The sequence below is a fragment of the Glandiceps talaboti genome, chromosome 7 (genome assembly GCF_964340395.1).
Source record: "Glandiceps talaboti chromosome 7, keGlaTala1.1, whole genome shotgun sequence".
Taxonomy (NCBI): Eukaryota; Metazoa; Hemichordata; class Enteropneusta; family Spengelidae; genus Glandiceps; species Glandiceps talaboti.
In genome coordinates this window covers 4,218,492-4,239,118 of record NC_135555.1, presented here as the reverse complement: position 1 = coordinate 4,239,118, position 20,627 = coordinate 4,218,492, and the positions used below count along the sequence as shown (strand labels likewise).

General features: G+C 33.6%; 1 protein-coding gene across 2 annotated transcripts in view; it reads right to left on the bottom strand.

The window, feature by feature from the left end:
* The window catches only part of LOC144437575 (uncharacterized), a 103,662-nt gene that overhangs the window by 17,664 nt on the left and 65,371 nt on the right, over positions 1–20,627 (bottom strand). Inside the window, exons 5-6 of one of the 2 annotated variants that reach the window (XM_078126537.1) lie at positions 8,965–9,052; positions 8,076–8,111 (exon numbers count right to left, since the gene is read on the bottom strand). In XM_078126537.1, the coding sequence (XP_077982663.1) occupies positions 8,076–8,111; positions 8,965–9,052 (124 nt within the window). The remainder of the gene's footprint in view (positions 1–8,075; positions 8,112–8,964; positions 9,053–20,627) is intronic. The other variant, XM_078126538.1, reaches the window with a different exon arrangement.

Genomic DNA, 20,627 nt, shown 5'->3' with positions numbered 1-20,627 from the left:
TATCTGAATCTTTCTGTGATTCACTATAAGTTTCCTCAAGACAAAACAGTATGCAAACACCCCAATAAACCCCTCATGTATCCTTCCTGCTGTATGCGATAACAAAACCTTTACAAGTAGCAGATCATAACCATTTTCCTTGAAGGAAAACAAAACATCTGCTCACAACAAAAGTGAAGGCAATTAAAAACCAGGTAGCACATTTGATAACACTACACTTGCTGTTACATATCATATTTCATCACATTGTATTAACACTTTCAATCTCAACAATCACTATGCCCTTGTTATACCTGCCTGTAGTGGATATTTCCTCTGATTTAAGTCACAGATTAGAGCTCCTTGTTGACATCAAAGAAAGCCGTCCAGGCTTCTTAAATATATAACTGCCATGGCAACCTTCTTTAAAACTAAAATGGATTTTACCTTTCACAACTTGTCTAGATTTGTTCTCGATCTCTTCCATGTAATTTCTGTATCTATATTGTTAAAATAGTCACACAAGTACGTTGTATATATTTCAGAAGGATTATATTTCATAGCAATATGTACATGTAAATTTTGTATACCTTACAATTTTTGCCCAGACTACATTTGTAGCTATTTAAATCCTATATAATAAGTACATGGATAAGGTTTAGTACGAACAATTATGTCTGAAATATAGAGTATGTAGACTCATCTATGCAGGTCATTCGCTGTAATAAAGTTTAAATATGGAAACTCTGGAACTTGGTACATAAATATATAGCTGAACTAGTAGTTATAGCATTGATATTGAGAATGCCGAAATTCTGGAGGCTGAGAAACTGTGGTTGAGAGAAGGGTGAAGGAGGCATCATGGTCAAAATACAACAAAAATCAGTATTATAACAAAAAATCATTTTCAATATCCACACTCCAGATATGTTGATGGCAACCACTGAAGAGCTGAGTCCTAGACCCAAGATCTGTAACACCTAGTCAAGCCACAATAATACTTGTATAGCATACATTATCGGATTCAACATTTTGTTTTTACAATAAGGGATAAAAAAATGTCTACAGTCATTCATACACGTAAATTTGGCAGTACTGATGCTTGTGTCTTTTTATTGTTCATGTCTTGAATGAATTCATCCCTGATAAATCAACTTAAAGCATGTCAAATTTAGAGAGAGGCAGTCAGTTACACTGAGATATTACATACTCTTGATTAATTTCCAATATTCATTTGCTCTTTTTGACAAGTTTGGAAAACTGACTAGCATATGTATAGCGTCTACATTTGATTACCGCTGCTGTAGAACAAATACACAAACTCACACTTTTCAGACAAGTACTAAAGGCTTACTACTAGCATAGCACTTGAATTTTAGAATCACTGATATAGAAAATATGTAAAAATTCATTCCCACTTTGTGACAAGTTTTGAAGATTAACTGACTTATGGCATCTAAATTTCTATTTTCTGACAACTTTTGAAGACTGACGAAATCTAAATTCTAAGATTAATATGAAAATATACGCATATTGGTCCATTACCCTATTCTGACAGTTTTGAATACTAACGTTATAACTGATGTAAAGTCATTCTCATTTTCTGACAAGCTTTTGAAGACTGACTGACATGATACCTAAATTCTATTATTGAACCTAAATATATACACATTTATTCTCCGTTTCTGACAAGTTTTGAAGATCAACAGACATAGCATCTAAATTCTATTACCATTGGTGTAGAAATACACAAAATTCATTTTCATTTTCTGACAAGTTTCAGACATTGTGACTCAGTCGGCATTTAGAAGTTGTTGTAGTTTCTTGTTATATCGTTGGATTATGTGTTATATTCACTGCATCAGGGTCAATAACCTGTCAACATTACATTTACTGAACTCATTTATTTTCCAAATCAAACCTAATTTGGATTAATAATGGGAACAAGCTTTATGACTCTGGTCTAGACAAAGCAGCAGTCGATAGACAGAAAGAAATAATGACCGTGGTTATGAACACCACACATAATTTATAGTGGGAAAACACATCAAAATGACTCATTGGAAATGAAGTTTTGTATAGCACTAAATCTTTACTACCTATGCAGTACAAATCAACAGGAATAGAAGTGAACTTCTTTCTAAAGTCAACTTTTACAATTTAATTATCACTAACTTGTCTGGTTAATTCACACACACTTCCTTTTTATCAAATTCACCTGGGATATCAACTACTTATGAATTTAATGTTCAAACTTTGCACCCCTTTGAGCTACGCTACCAAGAAATTGTAAATGTTGCCATTGACTAGGGTGACCCTTTTTTATGTTTCTCATGATATAAAATAATTTTAATTCACACTCTCTATGGTCAATTTTGGGGTAAAAAATGATGTCACAACCTCTACCGATTGACCATCCATCATTTTCAGGGTGTTATCGAAAAGAGATGATAAAGAAAAAGGGGTCAACATGGAAAGTTTTGGTATAGAGCATGTTCGGGTTGGTTTTGTTGTTTATTTGTTTTTGAAAAAGGGCATTGCAATTGGACACATGAAAATGGGACTAGAATTCTTTACACAAGGTTGAAATTTTTAGGAATTATTATGAATTTTTTTTTTAATTTGTGTTATATTCATCAGAATTATAAGACCAGTCTAGTAAAAGCCAATACACAATTTAAGAAGTGATTGGTACTGAAAACCACAGATGAACTGCAAATGCTCCCATATCTTTGTATGATCCATAGATGTAGCAAGTTTCATTGAATTTGGTGCAACCGTTCTGCATGTATAGCCCCATTTATAAAACCATTAATTATGCAAATTAACATTAATTATGCAAGCCACTACCACCAAAAACTAATCAGCGCTGTTACAGCCTGACAATGCCACATAGTAAATTGCAGAATATTTGCTTCAGTAGTTTTTTAGATATCAATGGAACAAAATTTCTGTACAGACAGACATCGCCACGACATCAGCTTCCATACAACTAGTCTAGTAAAGCCATACACGATTTAAGGTAATGTGATTGGTACTGAAAAAACACACCAGTACAATTTGTTTTCTAATCAGTCGGGCTTGTGTGCATTTTTCAAGACAGTGAAACGCAATCTACTTGATTCCTCAACCACATTTTCTAATTTTGAATTTCTTCCCCAGGAAGCCATGCAGTACTTACAAGTCCTGTAACATGTTATTCACCATGGATATGATTGCGATGACATCATATACAAATGTGTTGTAGGTAGTACACAAATGTGTATGGGTAGTGTCAAATAAGAATCGGAGTACAGGTAGTAATCACTATATCAGTGTGATGAAGTCACAAATGGAACAATGTCATCATAGTCTACATAAATTTCCTGATAAGCTCAGATTCTTTAGGGAATACTTTCAGTGCAATTTGCTGATAAGGGATTGTCTCACATTTTCATATACTCTGATGGTGAAACTTGTTCATTTATATTCCAAATTTACTGCTGGTTACTTTCTAATGATCTCTGTCTGTCTGTCTGTCTGTCTGTCTGTCTGTCTGTCTGTCTGTCTGTCTGTCTGTCTGTGTCTGTGTCTCTCTCTCCCTCCCTACCCCCTCTGATTATAAGGATCATTTCAGAATTTCACATACTTTCAAAAGATGGCCATCTTTTAAATTGAGACAAACTAATCACATCCTTCCGATAAATAAGCATAAAAACACAAACCAACCCTATGATGAGCTAATGTGAAAATTTGAGATGCCCCTATCATGATTACAAACTTCTTTGTCTCACTGGAATACATTTTTAGCGAACACTATCCTTCTTGTACAGTGAAGTATGTTTCTCTTAAGTTATAATTACAGTTTGCTAGGTACTAAGGAGAATACACCCCAGGACTTCATTGACTCCTGCTTTTCAGCCATTTCAATTTTATTTTATACTTCTTTTAGGTCACTTAAAGGGCTTCACAGTTCTATTTCCAAGAACTCATTAATCTTGTATGTTTCTAATTTTCAAACGTGGAGTGTTCTTATCTCCCAATCTTATATTTTCAACACTTTTAATCAAAAATATTTTGATATAATAATTACTTGGTCTTCAAATTTGTTTCTCAACTAGGATAATTTATTCAACAAACAAGAATAGTTTGAAAATTTTTGGGCAGTTTGACTATAATTTTTACCATGTATCTTTTTCAAGGTGCCTATATAGTTTGTTTACTCATGGGTAAAGTATCAATGCTACTACCTCATGGTTTGTTAGAAAAACCTTACCCACCCCACTCTACCTTATGGCAATCAAACTTTCGTAACACAACCATCAGATAAACAAGCAAACCTGAAAAATGTCAAGCACATTACCACCTTGTTGTTATTTTGCATACATTTCATAAAGTGTATTTGTTCAATTTTAGTAATGCAGAACTAATTTACTCTATTCATTCCTAGGACTCGGGTGGTAGTTTCTACTGATGAAAAAAATGTAACTTTTATGACTGAATATCAAAACAAAATTCAGTAAAATGATGATAAGTGAATGGGAATATTTCATTTGAGATTGGATTGCTTATTCTCTGTTTTGGAACAGAAACAATTTGTTAAATTGGACTCTTTATTTATCATTTCAATACTTAAATTGACAATTCATTTCTTTTGAGCTCATAAGGATAGTGCTATTGGTAGAGATTAATACATTTGAAGAACTTTTAAGTCATGATGATAAAAATGGTGACAGTACGTAGGGATCTGAGCTTGTTACAAGAGCAATGCAATTATATTGGTGAATATACAACAGAGAAACTTCAATGATTTGTCAGTTGTCAATGACAGCAACAATGGTTTCATTTTATTCAGCATGAGGGAGGGAGGGGGGGAAAGAGAGAGAGAGAGAGAGAAACGGATGGAATATTGTCAATGGTACTTTGCATTTACAAGAAAGCATGGCAACCAAGCTATGTAATTGGTGGTCTCGCTATTCTGTAAATGAAAGCTTGGAAGAAGTTGAAATACAACAAAATTTACACTTCCTAATTTTACGAGTTCTTGAAATGAAATGTGGTCCCTGGTTAGTTGCGATGACAATATTCATAGATTTCACAAGTTATGAATACATCATCAGCATCATCTAAATACACATATTTGATAAGTAAAACATGATCTGATTGAATGTCCAATACAAGATGGATTTATACTTTGATGCAAATTATCACAGTGGCACTATTATAGGAAATCAAGTGATTTGGCGAGTTGGAACTGATATTATCTTTTCTATTATTCTCAACAATGAAGAAGGTGATTTCAAACACAAATTGCTTGCCTAATGGCTGAACTGCAAACAATTGTCAGTTCTTTGCAGTGATGACAATCACTGACAATCATTCATTCATAAGTATACCAGACTATCTCTCTCTATACAGATATTGCTGATTTTGTAAGAAAACAGAATGAAATGAAGCCATGCATGCTATATCTATTGATACACTTCTTTCATTTTTTGTCAGTCTACTGCAGCTCTGTTCATGTTTTTGTACTATACAGATATCAAATTCAGATAAAAACGTTTAATTTGATTCGTTTCTTGCAATGTTTTGTCCTCCTTAAAATACAAACCATACTTTAGATGATGTAGAAGTTAACGACTATCATGGTATGACCCACCTCCCCCCACAAATCACTTCTTTCTCAAAACTGATCAATTGTTAAATTCTCAACACTGAAGGTCAGTTTTATATAAAAGACAACACTCAGAAGCATATTTTTCACAACTCCAATAGGTATGCTATCGTTTTCTGTCCATGTTTGCCTTGATAAACAGACTTTGGATAGGCAATCATTGAATGCTACATAGTTACATTTGTTTGCTTGAAAGTCAGGTTGAATCTAAAACATGTATTTGGGAATTATTTACTTGAGAACTTCACAAAACAACTAGTAAATGTGACAATGAACCTTGGGAATCGAATGCACATCTTCACATACAAGTGAAAACACACGCATGTACACATTAGTTGAGTTTTCTCATACTAGATATCAAAAAACTATACAGGATAAAATTTCTAAAAGATACACACACAACTCCTATGGCATGACCAGTTGGCTGCTTTGAAGCTTGAAGGGGCAAAAATTACATGTTAGGCTTTATCCTTGTTATAAAGATAAAATTGAAATGGAATGCAAATAATATTATTTTCATGGGCCAAAATTACTTGTTAGAATTCATATTTTTAGCATTCAGTTTCACTAGACACATTTGAATATTAAAATACTTAATTGACAAGTAAAATGGTACAACTTTACAATACCCTGTAGAGAAGAATCATATGAATACTAATATTTGAATTGTTTACTCACTCATACATTTGGCAATATTGAATTTTTTTATGAATTTTTATATTTAGTATTGAAAATGGAGATTTATGGCTTTTGAAACCACTAGAATCACATGTACCGAGGCAAGAAGATGAAGATTAAAAGAACTGTACACGTTGTATATACACCATCATGACTGTACTATTCGTACGTACATGTACACATAGAACAACCAATAGAGGAAAACTGATAAATATCTGCTCCCTTTCAGACAGAATATGTCCTTGATGAAGGATATTTTTGACAGAATATATCATCCTAGAAGGATATTTTTAACAGAAGATATCTTTGATGAAGGATATTTTTGACAATATATCTTTGCAGGATATTTTTGACATAAGACATCTTTGATCAAGGATATTTTGACAATATATTTTTGATGAAAGATATTTTTGACAATGTTTTGACAATATATCTTTGAAGGATATTTTTGACATAAGATAAATCTTATGATCAAGGATATTTTTGACAATATATCCTTGATGAAGGATATTTTTGACAATATATTCTTGATAAAGGATATTTTGCCTCGAAGGATATTTTTGACAGAAGATATCTTGACAGGAAACAAAGTCTCTAGGTTTTTAGGTTATTTTCGTATATACTATATACTAGTAGTTCTAATATTGCCATGTAGTACGTAGAACAATCTATTGGGGGAAATTTACAATATATATATATCCTCTCTCTCTCCCCTCTCTCTTTTTGTTCAAAGAATATTTAATCCTTGTGAGGATATTTTTCTCTGACAAAAGGTAACTATGTTTGATACATCAAAACAATGTTTTATGGTCACTGCATGTTTAAAATTGGAGAAAATTTCATGTACAGTGAACGATTGCACCCTCATTTGCATATTGTTCGCATGCTGTTATGCAATGTTTGCACTACAATGTAAATACCACTGCTATATGCACGCAAGGGTGCGAGCAATCTCTGGTACATATGTAAGGATAGTTTCATATATTAGTACATTACATAATAATACTATGGACTGCTTGGCTTTTTGATAGTTGGAAACTTTTGTTACTTATTCTATTTCGTTGAGGATGGAAGTACTCTATGAAGCCTGGACGATATCTGTTTCAATAGGAGTTAAGATCTAATGAAGCAATTTCTTTCATCAACATAGAATTATTCAACTACAAGAAAGTAGTCCAAAACATTTAACAGAGTTAGTGACTGTACTAACAGACTTTCACTACAGAAGAGTTATCAAATTTGCATTAAATAAAACGATCACTGAAAGATAAACACACTTCTTTGTCAGTACATCTTAACATTCTTAACTTTCTATTGTCTGTGACAGTGCAGTGGTTGTACAATCAGAAGCTCTCACTAGGACCAGGTGAAGTTTGCACTAATATGCTAATTATGAGGAAACAACCAGGTGTATACGACTGATAAGCCAATCACAATGAAAGGCAGGTTCTTTGGAAGGAGTATACTGATACCACAAGGAATGATGAGTTAACCTAGGGCTTTGGAGTGCTGATCAAGAAGACAGGTGTCTATGACAACACTATGCAAATCATATGCAATGACCATTGTCTTTCATAATATGCAAATTAACTGGAAATATCAAGATGACTTTTATGATAGTTTGCTGATGATGACAAAGTTTTTCAAGTCAAATTGCTTCTGAATGTTCAAACTAATGTTTTATTATGTAAATTAAGTATTCTATGTCCTGTTTGGAGAGATTTGGCGATCAGACACTGCACTGTAACATACTGTATAAACCTACTTGTTGTACGTAATTGCCATTGCATCCACAGAATTACTGTAATGTAAAACATCCAAAAGGAAGAGAGGTAAGAAGGTTGGTGGTGAAATATGAATTCATATATAACACATAGAAATATTAACATATAACTTTCAGAAAATATGATGAAATTTTGCAATTTGAAAAGCTCTCTCAAAAAAGGTGTGGCCAATGAAAAAATTTCAAAATCTCTAAGTTCAAATAAAAAGAGCTCTGTTTGTTTACATGCAGTTTAAGTTTTACCACCAAAACATTATTTGATGGTTTACACAAGAAATATCACACATAATTACAATATACAATATATACTATGGATTCAAATTTCATAAAATAAATCAATTCGACCCACAATCTACCCCATGGGATTTTATTTCTCACGACCAACCTCCCTTAAAATAATTCATAAATTGAAAAAAATTACACCTGCACAAACAGGAAAATGGTTGATAAAATTTTCTGTAAAAACTTTGGTTGATGTGTTTAAGCGGGCTGTATAGGATTATGTTTACTGTATTTGCCATAGAAAGCAAAATAGCTTCAGTTATGAAAAGTGTAGTACACACAATTTAAGTCGATCAGACTTTCATGGTACAAAATTTTCCACTCATTCATGAAATAGAAAATAAAAAATTCATGTTTAATACCAATGATATCAAAAGATGAGACACCTGGTCTCAAAAAATGACAAAAAAGCCAAATTCTATACAAAAAACTTCCTGAAAGCGACAATGAAGTAATTAGAAAATGTATGTGAAAAGAAACTTATTCAAAGTGAACCGGTTTTCAAAAGAACTCTTGTATGCAAATTCTAGGGTCTTATATATATGCTGATTAATTAAGTATCACGTTTTTTATTACTGTTGAGACTTACCTATAGAAATCACCAGTTGCTGTTGCTTGCATGACAGTCCTCTTGCCTTTAGGTCTATCAGGACGAGGTTCGCCTGCCATGTTACAATCTACAGGAAAAGAACAGGAAATTAGTAATCGAAAGATGTGTCCATGTGGACAAAGTGTCTTTTCATGAATTCAAAGATGCGAAAATGAGGACTGGGCTCTTTTGAAGAATTTTTTCTCAATTAATATGTTACATTATATCCTTCTTCCTTCCATCACTCTAAACTCTTTAGAAGTAAATTGAAAATGTTCTAACTACCTTCAAAAAGTTGGCAATTGACAGATGAGGTATAGTCACTGACTTGTCTTTCTAGAAGGACAGGACTATTCTTATATTTCCTATCTTAGTTCTTTCCCTCATGCCATACTACCTAAAGTTAGCTTTGTAACCTGTTGGCAAGTGGCACTATTAGATTCCTTACCTTAACTACTCCATTCCCACCCCCACTGTTCTAATACACACTATGTTCTTTCCCACATGAAAGAAGTCAGCTTTGTAAAATTCTAGACAGGATCACTATTAGATTACCTGTCTGACCTAACCCCCCCCCCCCCCTATTCTCCTTTGTCACATGATATAAGTCAGCTCCTAAACCATCTGGACAGGACAGTTCTCAAGATTCCTTCTTTAATAAGTAATTTTTTTTCTCCAACCCCTGTCCTACCCTCCCACTGTGCTATGGTTGACACACCATATCCTTTTCCCCCTCACGTTGTTCAGCTGTTCAACCTTCTGGACAGGACCACTATTAGATTCCTTATCTGAACTACTATTCCTTTACCCCCCCCCCCCCCCCCCCCCCCTCATTGTTTTAAAATACACCATATATTAATATTCTTTCTTTAATTCAATCCTGGCCAACTCAGAAACTGGCTATAACCAGCTGGCAGACAAGATTAGAGTTTAGGTTGTTATAATTATTATACCATCTGGACATGACTGTAGTGTTAACTCCTTCTAATGACATGTCATTCAACTTTTCCTTTGCGTGGCTGAAATGTTTTGTCACCGATTTGACAGCCAGTTTAAAATGCTTACAATAAATGACATGAGTCATCTCCTTATGACAAGAAAACCATCAACTTGAAGTCTTAGTACATGTATATAACCCACAGCACATCTGCCCACACTGTTGTATGATACATGACATTGTTATAGGAGATGGTATTTCACCAACAGTGCTCTGTAAATACAGGCTTTTATCTCAGCCCACCATTATACATTTTGTCTTGTTATAGTATGTATTCACTGCCCCAAACTAATCCACATCATTATAGGGCAAGAGTCTATAGACAAATCCTATTAGGTAATGTAACTTCTTCTGGGACATCATTATCCTGCACCATTTATGTTTAAATTTACTATTTGTGTTTCAATTTGTTAGGCCAACATTTCAACTCTGACACAACTATCATGGGATGAGTTTTATACGTTAAAATATAAATTACTTGCCCCAAAGCCATACATTTGATGTCTTTCTGGAGATAATTACAATTTTTGATGAGAATCTGATAAAAACAATAAACTAAAGCACTAAATTTACAGTGTAAATTGATCATGAAGGTCAAAATGTCAGTGTGGTTGTCAAATGTAATCACATGATCACAAATGTACAAATAATGTCCTAGTTTGACTTTTTCTGGACATTTTTTTTCTGGACAGCCTTATCAATGATGACATGAAATGATGTTTACAGGGAGAAAGTCTCCAATTCATACCGCAATTACGACTTAAGCTCCATTTTCACTGCTGTATAAACATTTCCTGGTATATTATGATTAAGAATCATTTTGAGAGGTTAGTTCACACATAAATTGTTCTCTGTTGTCATTTTATCCATTTTTCTTCCTTTTTGAGGATTGTAAAGAGCACTGAGACACATTGTAGCATGCTTTTTAATTCAATTACTATTATCATTGATAATGTGAGGGTAGACACTGACTGGCCCAGAAAACAAAGAATAAAATAACATCTGCCCTGTCTGTAAAAACTAACACACACACACACACACACACACACACACACACACACACACACACACACACACACACACACACACACACACACACACACACACACACACACACACACACACACACACACACACACACACACACACACACACACACACACACACACACCTTGACTTTCCAGTGTATTTTGGAATGACCTACCACCTTTTGTTATATTCATATACATACTATAAATCCACCCTTTGTTATATTCATATATCATATACCATGTAATATATGTATATGTATTAAAGGCCAAAGATTGTAAGAAAATCTTTCAGGACCCAACAATCAACTGTACAGAGAGTCATGACCATTCAAAAGCAGTGTCATTTTTGTAATGGCTATGTAATGATCACTATCTATTATAGTAACTTGATATACTGTATGATTGACATGTGTCAAAGCATTAAGAATACACTCGTTCACTTAAACACTTCTAGACATATGGTTTCTATAGCGCCTATATGACAGACAGTAATGGTAAAAACGTTGTTATACAATTGACGTTTGGCAGCATGGTATATATGACACACAATGAGGCAGCAGTATTAAACCAATAGCAGTCTGTAATGAGTAGTGAATACTAGTTAATACACAACTAACTAAAAGCTGACAACTATGTTCTTTGCAACATGTAATATTGTCAAAGCACACATGCATAGACAGTGTCCCCTAACACACACATAATTTCTTTTGCATCAAGTGTAGAAAACTATGCAATCTTTGAAATATTAGTTAGTTTACACTTCAATTCCCATCAAGTTCTTCTCCTTGTCATCAATTTGTTTAAAGCAAACAACAAGAAATACATATTCTACACACATACACTTGTTACACAAAACTTAGTCATTCATTCTTTCACTTATCCATACAATGTATTATCCAACTGTAAAAACCAAGACCAAAGTAATTTGTCGGTAGATTTTGTTTCTCATTTAATAATCCATGCAATACCATAACTGATTTGATGATCCATTTTTCCAGGCAAACACATCATAGTGGACACACAGCGTATTGATTAGTGCTATTTATGGCAAACATTTTAGACATTTGATTGTAACATCAATTTTCTTCCATCTAATCGATCGTTACACCATATACACACAGCTAGATCATTGATCTAGACAGGAGCAAAGATCCATATTACATTTGTAAGAGTTATGTATTTTTTTGTTATTCAAAATCACTGCATACATGTAGCCTTGATTGTGATATATTACAAAATTTACAAATGTTGCAACCATCTATGAAATGTTATATTACAAGGAGATTTATAATATGCCTAACTACGCTCTGCGAGCAAAGCACTACCAGTGTTTTTGCAGTATGTAGGTAAAATCCATGTTCCATGCTATTTGACCAGGACTCGCAAACAAAATTACAACAGATTCTATGAGAAATACTGCTACTTTTACCCCTTTCTGTTACCAGGGTAGGCCAACCTTAGCAAAAACACTGTCTAGGTGCATATATAAGTATGGATTTTTGTCGTTTCAAAAAAGGGAAAAGTATAAAATACACAGACTCTGGATATCACATACGTATTGGGCATTAGACATACACAGAAAAGTCTAGGATAATGATAATGTTTCTATTGAGGCATGTTATTGCCTAAAATATGATTTTTGCTATACTCAGTCAAATATTTTGTCAAATGTGGTAGGTAGTTCAAAACAAAGAGTTGTTCATACGTTTATATGTTTATTTTGCATATTATCAAAGTAATGGCATAACTGGTAGCACAAAACATCAGAAATATCATGTTCTCTCATTTGGATACAATTAGAGTAGATAATATTTCCAGAGAATGCATCACGAGCAGAACCAGCAGGTATAAATACCTATAACTGTTTTTAATAGGTATTACACAAAAAATTATGTAAATTTCATCCTAAATACGAGAACTATAAAGCATTCAGATACAATCAGCTCCATGTAAAGTAGAAGAATATTATATATAACTGAATGCCATGATTTTTTTCATTTCACCTTCTAGGAAAAGTTTTGACTTGTCGAGTACAATGCTAAGAACCAAGATACAGTTCACCATTTGACAGATATATAACTTATACATCAAACCAAGTAAACATTTTAATTTGCATAGCAGTCATCAGTAATGATGACATGAATTGGTTAATGACAATACAAGAGACACTTATGCCAACAAGGGTGTCATATCAAATAACATGGATGTCATATACTACTGCCACTGAGAATAAGTTGAAATATGGAATATTTAGTATCTATGGTTGTTTCATGCAACAATGTTTCTTTTGACCCTTTTTTCACTATTGTACAAGTGAAATGCCTAATCCTGGTCTTATGTATGACATCATTCTCACTCTTCTACGACTTTTTATCCTCCCCATTTTGGAATGACATAAAATTCCACATACAATTTCTACTCACAGATTTGAAAAATTGTTTGGAAGCGAATCGTAAATTTTTGCCAACGTCATAAACCATAGGCAAAATGTATTTCATTGTTTTAGCACATATATGTACTCTGGCTTCTCAGAATGATTTTCAATAATGATTCATCTGGTGGGTATAATAAAATGAACTGACATCCTGAGACATTGGTCATAATTTGATAATTCACCCCCCCCCCCCCAAAAAAAAAAAAAAAAAAAAAAAAAAATTTTTTGACTTTGTGAGTAAAATTTTCATTTATAACTAATAATGAACCCAGTCTATCGGCATTCATTGTAATATCTACAATTATTAAAATATGTAGGTGCTGAAAACATGGAGTATATTCTCAATCAGTGCACTGATATACATTCAATATCATAACAATGGAGAACTGCAAGTGAATTTGATGCCTTCTACATCCTTTGATGTTTCAACAAAAGGATGAATCAGCAACAAAATATCAAGACATGTAGAGTACCTATACTCATGAGAAGAAACATCATTAGTAGCTTGCACCTGTGTCTCCTACACACAAATATTTCATAATGATTCGTTGTCTGGCTTTTATTCTCACGTTTAGAAACCACGGTAATCTCAGGTCTGAAATAAGCTGTACTTGCTGGAGGTGTTTTCCCCAGTCTTGTCATAGGCCTGGCTGGAAACAAAACCAAATGTTTGTTTGTTTGTTTGTTTGTTTGTTTTGAAGTTAATTTTTACTTCTACTTTTATCAGCTTTGGGAATAATGAGAACAGACTCTTTTAATTTATGGCTAATATTACTTTAATTCAATTTATGGCTAATATTACTTAATTTTGTGTGCATAGCTCTCCTATGGGTCCTTTCTGCCATCCATCCTTTATCTTGGCGTTGGGTTATGAGGCTGTACACAACATACTACTACTAGTCTAGTTCCTGACAGACCGTATTCTGTACTATGTTATCTTCATACTATACCGTCTAGTCAATCCTGTTACTCAAGACGTTAATTGTGCTTCAACCCCCATGGTGGGCAAAGCGCAAACGGCGCATGTCAGTAGGAATTCATTACAAAGTGACAAGCTGTCATCATCATTCTCATGTTTCTAGGACTCATCATGTTTCTATGAACACTGTAGGAGGGGGCACAGAATTCTGTGCGAGAATAACGGGATTGACTAAACGGTATAGAGATAATGTAGTACGGAATACAGTCTATCAGGAACTAGACATACAAGAAAAAGAGACAATTACACTGCACAACTCGTTCACACAAGTCTTACCAGGAACACTACTCACGGTATCAAAATTAAAAGACACAACAACAAAATAATGCTTTTCTTTATTCTACACATCTTCTATACTTTGTCAATATTAATTTCTGAATTTATCGAAAATTCTCAACAATGTTTTGGGCAATAAAGTTTAAACACAATACATTTGTACAATGTAAATGTCATTAGTAAATTTATGAATAAACCTGGATTCAATGACGGCTGTACAGCCAGTGTTAAACCCAGGAAGTAATTTGCAACCAGTATCATATTATGCCTGGGAGGATTTTCACAGATAAGTGAGAATCACGTGTCAAGTGTTAATAGTTGCAATACTTTGAAGTCAGGTATACCTCTGAACTTAAGTATATCTCATTAGAATTTAGAAAGTGAGAATATAGCTTCTCAAGTAGTCAAATATCAGAAAATAAGAGTCACTATAATAGTCACAGAAAGTTGTTGCTGTGTTCCTACAATCCAGGTACAAATAATATGGCATTGTATGTACTTGGAAGAAAAACTACAGACAATTTCAATACCTGGATGGATGGATAGATGGATGAACTACATGTACATAGTGTGTGTGTTAGTGTGTGTGTTTATGTTTGTGTGTATTTGTGTGCACATATGTGTGTGTATGTGCGTGTGTGTGTGTGTATGTATGTATGTATGTATGTATGTATGTATGTATGTATGTATGTATGTATGTATGTATGTATGTATGTATGTATGTATGTGTATATGTATGTATGCATGTATGTATGTGTGCTTGCTTGTGTGTGTGTGTGTGTGTGTGTGTGTGTGTGCGCGTGTATGTGTACATGTATGTGTCAAGTTTTTTTATTTCTAGTCCTTTTCACCAAAGTGAAGAAGAGCCAAAGACAAGCAACCAGTAATACACTAGTTGTAGTTGCTGAATTACATATTTATGTTTTAGATCCCTAAAATTAGTTAAAACAACAATCTATGGTGAGTTTATAATTAGCTATATATAGCTCTAGCTAAATTGGAAAATTTCATAGTTCTCTGAAAAAGGAAACCATGAAACAGGCTGAATTATTCACATAGTACATAAGAACATCTGGAGCTCTTTTGTTGGTAAGTAAACTTTGTGTTAATTCACTTCAAATTATATCACATTTGTTTCCTTCTTACGTATCCATCACTTTATCCTTCCAATCTACAACAGGAGGGTGATTTACAGATATACTATGTCATGCCATCATTTCATTAAAATCAGCGATGGTGTATCCCCCTGTTAGGCGCCAGCTGGCAAGAAACATGGAGACATAGATTTGTCTTTGTTTTTGCCAAGCATGCCTAGACATAACACCTGTAATCAATTGGAGTCAATTTGTAGTTAATCTTGTTTTGATGACAGTGATGAATGACTCATCTGAGACAATGTGACCAAGGTTGCAAGATGGTTATACAACACATAACTATGGGTGATAAGTATCTTGTACGATGTTCTATTAATTCTCCATCAAGCCTCAAGTCTTACAACATTCTGTATATATTTCCATTATTGGACACGTTATCAGTTTATGAGTTCATTTATATGTGAACCACTAGGTAGTAAAATTTGTAATTTCTTGGATTTTGAGGAGTACACAGATCTTATTTGAAAAGTACTTTAGCTCAACACTTTGATACTAAGACTAGAACTACACATGTGGGCTCATCTACAATCTCTCTCATTTTCACTGTATTATAGTCAATGGCTTTCTTTAGCGCAACATTCCGTTCATATCACTGACACAGTGACAGTGGTAGTTCAATGCTATTGGAATAGTGATATAAAGATGACATTACAATGTTCTCACATGATTTACATTCGAACTGATGGTTGAGTTTGTAGTACACTGAACGAAGTAACCAATTACAACCACCTGTCAGTGTGTGTGAAAGATTACTACTGGCATAAGCTATTCACCCTTTCCCCAGCAGGAGGTTTTAATTAGATTTTTGGTAGAATTTGTCTACATGGTGAAAAGAGAGAGAGAGAGATCCTAGACGAGCCCACATGTATAGTTCTGGAATATTTTTATACAGTCGTAGTCAAAATGATGGATAAACTTTAATTTAAATCATTGACTCGTCGACCCATTATTCTGCTGTAATGCTGATCAATTTTCATTCTCATTATTTCATCATGTTTCATATTTGAATACATATCTTCTTTCGAAGGAGATGTAAATTTAGGATGAAGGCTTGATATCAAATGTTTAAATCCAATCATTTGACATTAGTGCAGCCATTAAAAGGATTATATGATCAGATTACAGTGGGTTTTTTGTACTTCAATCTAAATCCTAATATGGCATAGGCCATTAATGATGTTGCAAATTAAGTGATTTGCACATGTACCCTATAGTGTCTGATATTTGTGCTTCCTGTCCCCCGCCCTCATATTTTCCATTAAATGATAAGGTATTAATCTATCTATGGCAATACAGATTAATATCTTATATGATATCCTTGGTGTTGGATTCAAGGAAATAAGTGTTGATTAAAATGGAAATTGTGGCTTCTCATTGTTCGAGAATAGTAATAGTATTCTGATTTGATGAGGTGTTAAAAAATCCACGAGTAGCAACTGCAATGCTTTAAAAAAAAAAATATTCTGTTAGGTACAATAACTTATTTGTATTACAAGTTGTAATGTTGTACCCATGAACAGTATTCCGCCATCTGATGGTAAACATGTTTTTTGTAGCTGTATACATGATAAATCAAATCAAATTGATTTTTGGGTCCATACCCAAAAACAGCGCCCTCAACGACAATCATGATTTCAACTTGTTTTAGTACTGCTTATGGATAATCAACCACTGATTAACATAAGCAATATTTAATTATCAGTATTTTCACAATTTCCAGTGAATATATTATGGTTGTCTTGTCAATAAATTATACTCCAGTTACAACTAGGGTAGTTTTGTCATGGTGACAGATTCAAAACCAAGCATTTGCTCAAAGATTTAAACTTGCCACTACACTACCTACAGATAATATTGACTACTAACTAACAAACACAATGTCTTTTTATTAGCAATTGACCACTTAAAAAAATATATCTTTAGCTATTAGGTGAAAGTGTCAGTGCAACTTTAAAGAGGCAAAATGGTTTGTTTGTTGATCAACTTTTTTTTAATCTTGTATATAAAGGGGTAGAGTCTTAACTCTACAGTTTGGGACATTGCTATTATATTGATTTGATTTGAAATTTAAAAAAAATATTTTTTCAAATGTATAATAGTATTAAATTATAAAAGTTATACTAGTATTGCTATTCTTGGAAAATTTGCCAATATGTATCAAATAACTTGTGCATTCAATATTTCTTGGAAATAGGGTAACAATTAACTCGTGTTCAATATTTCTTGGAAACATAATTATAACAAATAACTTATAGCTCAATATTTCTTGGAATACTAGCAGACAAATTATGAAATATGACGATCAAATTACGTGAGCTACCAGAAATAATGCTACTAAAAATACCTGCACTTTCCACATCAATTCTAAATAACATTCACCATGGCAACAGTGGTAGAGACATAAAATATGCCTATGCTGACATTATCACCAGAACATGTTTGACAGATATCGTCAAAGTAACACAAAATACACTTCCTTGATTTTAATCTCTTGTGCATTATTGATACACCATGGGAACAGTGAAAATGAATACAAAGCATGTTACGCATGATCCTATCTGACATATGCTTTCAAAAATGTTGACGAGTCCTTTTCAGAACACGACGCATTACTTTTAGTTTTTCTAAAAGTGGCTTTTGTAATGGTGACATTTATTCTTTTTCCTTATTATCATATCACAAAAAATTACATGGATGCTTTGGGGAGACCATACGATGAATTCCCTTCACATCATATTCTATGCATTATGCCAGTATGGCTTGAAAGCATACAGCTAAGTGGTTTTCCCTACAGGTGACTCTGATAAGAAACTGATGCTGTAGAATGCATCTGACCAAAATCCTATTTGCCTCAATCTTACGGAAAAGTAAGTGGGATAAAAAAGATAAGGCAAACAACTCGCTACTTCATCCTGATTACTCTTACACTTTCTATCAGTGGACCCACAATCATTTAATTTACCATTTACCGTATAAAATTTCCCATCAAAGATGCTATCTCTCTTCTATAGCACAGACAAACAACTGGTATACAGTTTCCTTGTTCAATAGTATTACTAATTTAATATTGGTGAAGAGAATTGACCTAAAAGAACACAAGCACACAATATCTTGCCGCAGCCAATCAGTGCCTCAGGATTCAAAAAATCCTTTGCTGGCATTTTCATTATCTATTAGAGGCTTGCAACTCATGAATGCATCTTTGCAGATAACGAACAGATTTATTATTACCAAATGTAATATTAGATAATATTTTTCGGTGAATATTAAGCCCAGTTGGATGATAAACCGTTTAGATATTGAGGTTACATTGACTCAATTTGACATCCATCAAAATAATGAATGAGAAGTCATAAAGGAATGAACAAATTGATGAGTCATTGCAACTATTTTGACATATTTGTATTTAATCTGGTCGCAATATTGTCAGTGTTTTTGTAAGAAGAGAAAGTAGGTAATATCTACCGTTGTTTGAATGCTGTAGTTCAACATGCACACATGAAATTGCATGTATGTACAGATACACCACATGTAAACATGTATGCAAAATGTGTGCAAACATATATTCACACCAACATAGACACACACACACACACACACACATGCACACACACACACACAAATGGAAGTGCATGCATAACACACACATACTCTAACTGTATGCATGAAAACACACACACATATACACACACATACACACACACACACACACACACACACACACACGTTCATGCATATCTGACATGAACACAATACAATCATAACTTCTCCTAAAAAGGATACTTTTGTTGTCTTTTCATATGACACTTACCATTATGCTTTGAAAAGAATCCCCTAAATTAGATATTGGAGGAATGATATACGCAGATATTGATTTCCATATAATTAACGATAATATCATATCGGTAAGGTGACACCATGTCATATCCTATGTTTTCTGATCATACTGGTAATGGCCAAAACTAATTTCCCAAAGGTATAAACTAGCTTGTAGAAGTAGAAATGCAAACACAATATATCAATGTTGCGTTGTAATGTAACTATGCCAAAAGTTATAATATGTTGTTCTCTGATTACTTTCTTTAAATGTATGTGCTCATTAGAACAAGTCTTCATAGAATACATAGCCCCCAACTGGTGTGCTCTTTGGTAAAGTTTTTGAATGGTATCACTAGATACAAAATTCATAATCTATTGACCAAATTTATTATTTGACCTTGAATATGCTCCAGGTCAAAATCAAAGATCAAAGCTTACCTTTGGGGTATAGACATTTAAACGGAATCTTTGTGTATTCAACTTCTTGAGTTAATGTAGAAAGAAAATTTCAGTCATTTCACCTTGAAAATGGTTGTCAAGGTCAAAGGTCAGGGTCTCAATAGAAAGCTCATCATTGATAATGTAAGGGTAGATACTTGAATGGTGTCCATAGGTATCAAACTTTTGGAGAGTAACAGGCAAAATGTGCTTTTCTATCACAAATATGGCCACCACTTTGCTACCCAGGTCAAGGTTGCATAATTATGCTCATTTTTAAAACATAAGACTTGATTAAAATATTATCATCACTTACAATGTTTGACTTACAAAGTTATGACAATAACCTAAATTTGGCTATTTGACCATGAAGAAGCTGTTCAAGGACGAAGGTCAAGGTCTTAAAAGAACACTCATATTTGGTAATATGGGTGTAAGCACTTGAATGGAGTCACTACATATTATTACACCTCCAAAGTCATGGTGTAAACTGTTGAAATATACAACAAATATGGCTGCCATTCCACCATATTTG